An 8,301-nucleotide genomic window follows, 5' to 3' on the forward strand; every position below is an offset into this window, starting at 1 on the left:
TAATTGAGTATTTATTTAAAGAGGTTCTATTGATTATACTAGTAATTATTAACTAGTAGATTTATGGGATGTAATATAGAGTCTTAAATATACATATGGTATGATTTTTCGCATTTTAAGCACAACTAGAAGTAAGATAAATACAAGTTGTTAATCCACTGTTTTGTTCTAGTCAACCACAACTATCAACATAGTGCGGCTTCAGTATTACATCCACAAAACATTTGTCTGTTTATTCTAGCAAATACTAAAAAAAAAAAGCTATCATGAAACCAGCCATGGTAAGAAAAAGAAAATCGTGGCATCTGATCGGCTCAAAACAACAGAGAACCTTATTATCACAGATGTTTGGCTATCTAAACTTTTACCAATTGAGTGAGCATTTGATTGTCAATCTCTCATCTCAATAGCTAGTTTTTAGGGTTCAAATTATATGTCATTCCAGATAACCAATAGTTAAAATGAAAGTAACACAAAGGGAAAAAACATACCATATCATAAATTTCAGATTCAAGTTTCGGTACGGAGAAATTCTCCCTTAATTGGCTACTTCTCTCCCCCATTTCCCCCTTCCCTACCCCGAATTAAAAACAAAACAAACCAAAACAAAAAACTCAAAACAACATAAAAAGCCTTATAAGCCTAACTTTCCCCTGTCCTTGCTGAATTCATGTTTTTCTAGGAATCATGGCCTTCAGCCAACTCAACCTTTTATCAATTTTCATAGTCACAATAGTTCCCTCCAGGTTTGATTTTCAAACAAGTCCATAGCAGGATTATATAGCCTCCGATCAACTCCTGGCATATCGTTTAGAGCCAAAATACAGTTACCTGTCGAATATGGATTCTGATACTGATCCATGTCACTGTTCTTTGATCCTTTTGGATTGTCAGGACCAATACTATTCCTCTTATTGGAACCAGATTTTGGTTGCTCTGTCAATTTCCATTTGTTTCGTTCACTAGAGTTGCTTCCAGGCTCCGTAGAAGAAACAGCAAATTCCCCGGTAGCTTTTGGTCTCATAAAAATATGACACAACTCCTTGTATATAGGGCAGCCATATTTTCTATATGGTGTTATCTCAGGAGGTACCTGCAAGATTATTTCATATAAGAGTACGAGATTCAAAAGCCTCTATTTATTTCTTTAACTCTATAACCAGTCAAACTAAGACACTCAAATTGGAACGGAGGGACTACAACATTGCGTGAAGCAGTGATAAAATGGAAGTCAAGGCAAACCTCTATGTACTCAGCCCACACACTATCATCAACGACAACCCTCTTTCTCCTATTATGCCAACCAAATCCACCATGATTGTAAAGTGGCTTCACGATTCGATAACCTTTTTTCAATATAGAGAGATGTTTCTTCAGCTCTGCCTTATCAAAATTCAAACCACTGCATTGATTAAAGTCCTTGACAACATTTTGCCATGCCTGATCATGGAAATTACTTGGGATCACATCCAGATGGTATTTCATTTCCTCTACCAATGAATTAACAAAGATTATTTCTACCCGTGGAGGCCAATTAGGACTTGACCAGACATCTTCAGCTGGATCTTGGATGCAACGACGAACCATCTAGATAATTGTAATGTCAATTTCAGGAATAAAATACAAGGAGACACTTATTCCTATGTATCAAACACAAAAAAATAAGTACGAAATTCACTTATATTCTTGAAACAAATATTTTCCTTTAGACCGAACACACTTGCAATGAGACTATATACATACTACAGAATTACACTTTAATTGCATAGACATACATCTTATAGATTTATAGTCTGCAAAATACAAGGATTTCATTTAGGGATATATTATGAAAGTGCAATAATGGTACTGATAGGTGAAGGTTTGATTTTTGACCTGATTATTCATTCCACATTTTCCCTATGGCCAACCACTATGTAATAAAAAAATAAAAATGGTGGGGGGAAAGTGAAATAATGACGAACCGTGATGAGATGAGAGGAGACCTGCTGTTGTTAGAGAGTCAAAACCCTAGATTACATTTTCAGTGAAGTAATGTAGGAGTTTGAATTTACAACTTTCAAATTAAACTTGCGCACGAATTTTCTCTCATAAAATATTTAAGTTTAAGTAAGCAAAATATTTACAACTATCAAAACATTTTCCTTGATATACTCCCTTAAATAACTTGGCACTTTGTTTTATTTATGGAAAATAGTTTTAAATGTCCTTAAACTATTCGAAATTGAACGAAAATGTTTTCAATTAATAATTTGATCTAAAATGCACATGTCGTTAGTAGTTTGGTCAAAAATTATCTCTATTGTTAATTAATAGTCAAAAATGCCCCCCTTTTCCAAATAAATATTTCATTTGATTTCTTTTTAAACCCAATTTTTTCTAAGCAAATGTTTATCCTACTTTAATTTGAAAAAAATTTAAGAAATACAAATATTTTCTATTTCTACTAAAAATAAGTTTAAATTATACTAAAAAAAATCGACTAAAACCGACGGACTCGTCTGTTTTTTTAATGATTTTATAAAAACAAATTAAAGAAAACAATGGACTTTAAGAAAATTGATGGACGTATGTCGATTATTATTCACAGAAAAATGTGTAGAAACTATAAAAGGAAAGATTGTTTTTTTAAAAAAAACAACGAAAGTCCCTCGATTTTTAATATTTTTTACGAAAATCGAGGGACTCCATGGGCTTTTAAGTGCAAAACTATAGTTGAGGAGTATATATTAAAAATGATGGAAGTATTTTACCAAAGGGCATGTTTTGTCTGGTGATAGAATTGTTCCATATCACAGCAAATACTTGAATTGATTCCAAGTTGCAACATTTCTTTTATATTTCTGAAAAACAGATGGATTTTGTCTTTTTTCTCAAAAAGCTTATATCGATTTTTTGTTTAAACAAAATTAATGGACGTTCATCGATTATAAATGAGGGAGTCTGACAGTTTCCTTTAATCTACCCACCATTATTCGATTTAGTTTTGTCCGTTGATTTTGGGTTAGTTTTAGGCCAAAAAAAATAAAATCGAGGTCGTTTGTTAGTTTGGACACTCGATTTTCAACCTATTTTTTGTAGTGTGCCTTGAATTTTGTTAGGATCCAAAATTCCATCAGACCTTGAAGGCATCCTCATCTCCATTGGTAAACTCTATTGTTTTATTTTACATTTAACAAATTAGATTTTAATGCGAAGATAATATAAAATTAGACTAACTTTTATAAGTGTATGAAATAAGTCCTTCAATTTGGTTCTGCGTATCAGGGTAAGGGATGAATCACTATCATTAAATCCATGATTAATCAAAGTCCATCATTTTGGGACTTAAGAGGTTTAACCCTTCATCCTACGCTGGCTACATAGTTCATGGGATTTGAATTGTAACTATACTCTTACCCAAGTCGGTGCTCAATACTCCTTCCAAGACTCAATATGCTCATAAGACTCAAATCAATCAGTTTATACAAGTCATTCCATCTAGTCACATTGGACTATAATCAATTCATCAATTCTATCACAATCAAACTTCTCAACCAATCATACTATCCAATTGATCCCAATCACATCTTTCAAGAGTAGTTTAAATATACATTTATGACAACATTAAAGACTTCTCATACTCAGTTTATGCTTGACTCATGCTTATTTAAGACGTTCACAAATCATGTTTTATGACTCAATAAAATCTTGAATGACTCAAGAACTCAATTCATATAAAAACTCAAACTCATTTAAAATCAATGTTCATGCTTATATTATCAAGTTCTTTCAGTAAATGTGCTTTCACAATCATTCTCACCTCGTCAAAACTTTTTCTCAATTTCAATCTATCATGTTCGACCCTCATACTCATTTACATCTCTCTCTCTCTTTGTATATATATATATATATATATATATATATATCAATACATAAAAGCCACCATTTTTACTAAAAAATATGCATGTAAAAGTCATGATTATCAAATCAATTAGAGTTCACAGGAAAGTAGCCATGAACAACAATTTCGATCAAGTGAGAGATAGAAAACAACAATAATCTCAATAGATAATTATACGGAACTCAATAGAAGAAGAATTAACTCATTCGGAATTCAAGAAACTAGGTTAGACTCAATTCATTCTCAATAATTGATAGAATTAGATGTAAGGCACGTGGACGAACTTAATCTAATGTTCTGATAGCCTTACATGCCTGGAAACTGAAGAACAATTGAACTCAAAGAAGAATAATCAAGAGACACTTTCTTAAAGTTCTTGGATTCATTTTCTTGAAAATCCTATGGTAAAGATTTAAGATTTCTCTTAGCGATTCATGAATAGATAAAGAAATTAGGGTTGGAAAACTTGAAATCTATGAAGAAGAACTTACCTTGTTGAAGAATCTTGAAAGTGAACCCTAGCTTGATGTTATCTTGAAAATTCTTGAGCGTTAAAGTTTAGGAGTGAATGAGGGTTTTTAATGAGGAAAAATTGATTTCTACATGTTTAAGGACATTAAAATAACTCCCCAAAGAGTTATAGGGAAAAAAATACCCTTAAAAAAAACAAAAAGGACGACGTTTGTCTTAGGCAGTGAAGTTTGTATCCTCTCCGCATCGCAAAGCGACCGCGGACTTCTGCCAGGTTGGAGCTTCTCCAGGAAAATGATCATAACTTTTTAATTCGAATTTTAAATAAGACAAACTTGGAAGAGTTGGAAAGAGGACTCAAATACCTTTAATTTGATAGGTCAAAGGCCACCTAATTCTTTATATGATAGGAGATATGATCGTTTGAATTTGACCTAAGTAAAATCTTTTACCGAAACTCAATCGGTAAGGAAGATTTCAACTTGACTTTGTGCTAGAGGATCTTTACGACCTTAATTCATCCCCAAATCTATTCTCGTATTAAAGAATTAACCTTCACACTGGCACACAATCATGAATTATCCGATACAACCCCTTATACATATGGAGGATGGCTCGGTGTTAACTTAATTTTTTGGGGGGTATAACAATACCTCCCCCTTGGAATCATTCGTCCTCGAATGATGAGCAAGCTAGGAAATTGCACAAGGAACGAGAGCAAATCAAGAACTCAGATACTCAAACACTCAAACAATCAATCCATCATTACTCGGACTCAAGAATACTCATCATATACTTTAACTCGAAATGAACATCAACTCTAAGATAGGAATAATGAATATTACCATCAATATATCATTGGAAGGCACAAATGCAATACAAGAACTCAAAGTCTCAAGCTTGTGAATAACTCACTCAATTACTCAAACTCAAGAAGGTACATCTCAGAGATAGAAATAGGAACATTACCTTCAACATTGACATACTTTGTATCAATCATTAACTTGTTTAATTCATTAACAATCTAGTCGAAGTAGGACTACCGTAAGGAGTACAAGTCCAATGAAAGCTAGAAGACTAAGGGATCGTTTGCTTTGAATACAAGTTATAATGAGATTAATTATGATGGGATAAGTTATGCTGAAATTAGTTATGATGTGATAAGTTATACTGAGATTAGTTTTTATTGATTGGTTAGTTTGTTGTATTCAAAATAATATGTATTGCATAAATTTTAAGAACATGTTGTTTGTTTACAAAATTACCCTTCACTTTATTTAGTCTTTTATATTTTGTTTACAAGCTTTAGTTATTCATTCTTAAAAATAAAACTTTCATATTATTTAGCTTAAATATTTTTGTGTGTGCATTCCCATGATGGTACCATATGTATTTAAAAATAAAACCTTCATCTTATTTATCTTAAAAATAGAACTTTCATCTTAAATTTGTTAAAGTAAAAGAGGATTTATTATTTGTATGACTTCATTTAAAGTGCATATTACTCTTAAATTGTAAAATACTAAAATTTGCATTTTATTTGATATATAAAATACAAGCTTTCAAGTGACTAAAAATATATATAATTAAAAATATGTAATTTAGTAATAGAGAAATCAAAACATAAATAAATATAAGAATTAGTCAAATAAATTAATAAATAAAAATTATATTTGTACAGTCTAATTTTTTAATAAAAAATATAAAGAATTATCGTAAAAATAAAGAGTAGTGAAGATTTTGAATGTTATTATACATGGTATTAAAAATAATGTTAATATATATAAATGTGAAAAGTGATGTATAAAAAGGGTTTAAAGAGATATTTTTGACATTTTCTCTATTTTATCTCGGGATAAGTTATCTCAGAATTACTATACCAACCAAGAGGAGGGATAACTTATCCCAATACCAATTGTTAATCCCGGGATAAGTTATCCTAGACTTTCCAAGCAAATAAAAATTAAGTGGCACTATAATTTAATCCCGAGACTATTTGATGTTATTCTTCACCTTAAATGACTCCCAAGAGAATTGGAAGTTCAACGAAGTTGGAAGACCGTAAGAGGTGGACTCTAAAAATACAAGGTGACACAAATGTGTAGGAGTGAAGAGACAGTCTTCATCTCAAACACTGATCAAAAGAGTTAAAATTCACAAGGTGTTTGTGATCAACTATACTTTTCTGATGTGAGTATAAATGTACAACTCTTCTATAGAAAACGGGTGTGGCAACAACACCACTTCATTGTATATCATCGGCTCCTAGGTGATGGTTTTTGGTTAGAGAAACTCTCAATTAGGATATGATCTTGCATGATAGGATTATTTGATTGAGATTGTAGATGATTGAGTCGATTTCGAAAAGTATTGCTAAAATTCTAAATTTACATGTCTTTTGAGTTGAGTACTTTGAGTTGATTGTTGAGATTGAGGTAAGTGTCGTTGACTATTTCTCCTTCCTTTCATTTTATATACTCGTGCATTTCATGTACTGACGTCATTTGTCCTGCATCGTTTCATGATGCAAATACAGATATTAGAGATCCTCAATAGGCGCATCATTAAAGATCATTCTACTCTCAGCTTTTAGTGAGTCCTCCTTGCTTTCGGAGGCACTCTTTAGTTATTATCTTTTATTTTGAGTATTTTCCTTTGGGTAGCCATAAGCTTATCATTGGCACCTTCTTGATAGTGATAGAGGCTTCACAGATAGATGATAGTGTTGAGTAGATGTTTTGGTTTTCAAGACTATCTTTATGATATGGTGTTGATTTTTGAGATTGTCTTAAATACATTTTTCTTCTTGAAATATTAATTTGGTTAGCCCATTTTAATATCTTTTAAATTCATGTTGAGTCTTCCGCTGAGTGATTGGATCAAGAGATTCACTTGGGGATCAACAATAGTCTTCTGGTGTCGACCACACCTCGGGTATCTTTTTGGAAAGTGACAAACTTGGTATCAGAGCACAGAGTTCAAAAGTCCTAGGGAGTCTATGTAGCCATGTCTAGTAGAGTCTTGGTTATGGTGTGTTATGCACCACACTTATACTTAGGAGGCTATAGGACATTATGCATTGTTTTACTTCTTTCATATTCTGAGTTCGTGCGATAGAGTTTAACTCTATCAAAGTTTCCTTCTAATCCGTACATTGCTAAAATCCATTTAAATATACCTCATACTCAAGGTGATTGGAACAGTAAAGCTCAGATCCTTATTGATGAGTTACTTTCAGATAAAGTATTTAGAGGTTAAAAGACACTGCACCAGACTTGAGAGAAGCCAATTAGTGTGCACAAGTCTATTGATTTGAAAGAATGCACCCTTATTCATATGAATCATGCGTTGAGCCAGAGTAAGATGTATTTCCATACTCTCTTCTCTAAACACTTGCTTCAGATGTTATCCTCAAGAGGAAATTTATGTCTCTAAACTAATAGTGTCACCATTCGATGAAATGTGATTTGAGGCATGGTAAGCTATGATTCGTAGAATGATCCTAAAGTTAAAAAGATGGAGTTAGAGGAGTAGAAACCAAATAGTGAGAACGGTGGTTGATTGAGGCATGTACCTAGAGTTTGGTATCTATAAGGTAAACAATGGGGTTAAAGCTGAAGTCCATTTGACTTTGACTAAAGATGTAGTAAGTATCATCTAACTTTCAGGATAGAAAGTACAGGAAGAGTTGTTGGTTAGAATGAGTTAGAGTATAGTAGAACTTAGAAAGAAGTTATGTTAATGTGACTTATGTTAGTACAGACTAGTTATAGGTGGTGAATCGAAGGGAGGAATAGTCATGAATTGGTAGATCTAAGCTGGACTTATGATGTTGTAAGAAGAGGCCCATGCTATTCATAGAGTCATGAACATATCTAGGCAAAGAAGTGTAATGAATGGCTAAATAGTACCTAGGTTGTGAAAGGAGATGTGGTGATAGACTATAA

General features: G+C 32.4%; 1 protein-coding gene across 1 annotated transcript; it reads right to left on the reverse strand.

The window, feature by feature from the left end:
• Window positions 1–584: 584 nt before the first annotated feature.
• Window positions 585–1,691, reverse strand: LOC129874733 (uncharacterized). Its single transcript, XM_055950075.1, has 2 exons — window positions 1,243–1,691; window positions 585–1,093 (listed from the first exon to the last, which is right to left on the reverse strand). The coding sequence occupies exons 1-2, from the start codon at window positions 1,585–1,587 to the stop codon at window positions 728–730; spliced, it is 711 nt and encodes a 236-aa protein (XP_055806050.1). The 5' UTR covers window positions 1,588–1,691; the 3' UTR covers window positions 585–727.
• Between the last annotated feature and the right edge of the window lie 6,610 nt (window positions 1,692–8,301).

The sequence above is a fragment of the Solanum dulcamara genome, chromosome 11, assembly GCF_947179165.1.
Source record: "Solanum dulcamara chromosome 11, daSolDulc1.2, whole genome shotgun sequence".
In the NCBI taxonomy this organism is placed as follows: domain Eukaryota; kingdom Viridiplantae; phylum Streptophyta; class Magnoliopsida; order Solanales; family Solanaceae; genus Solanum; species Solanum dulcamara.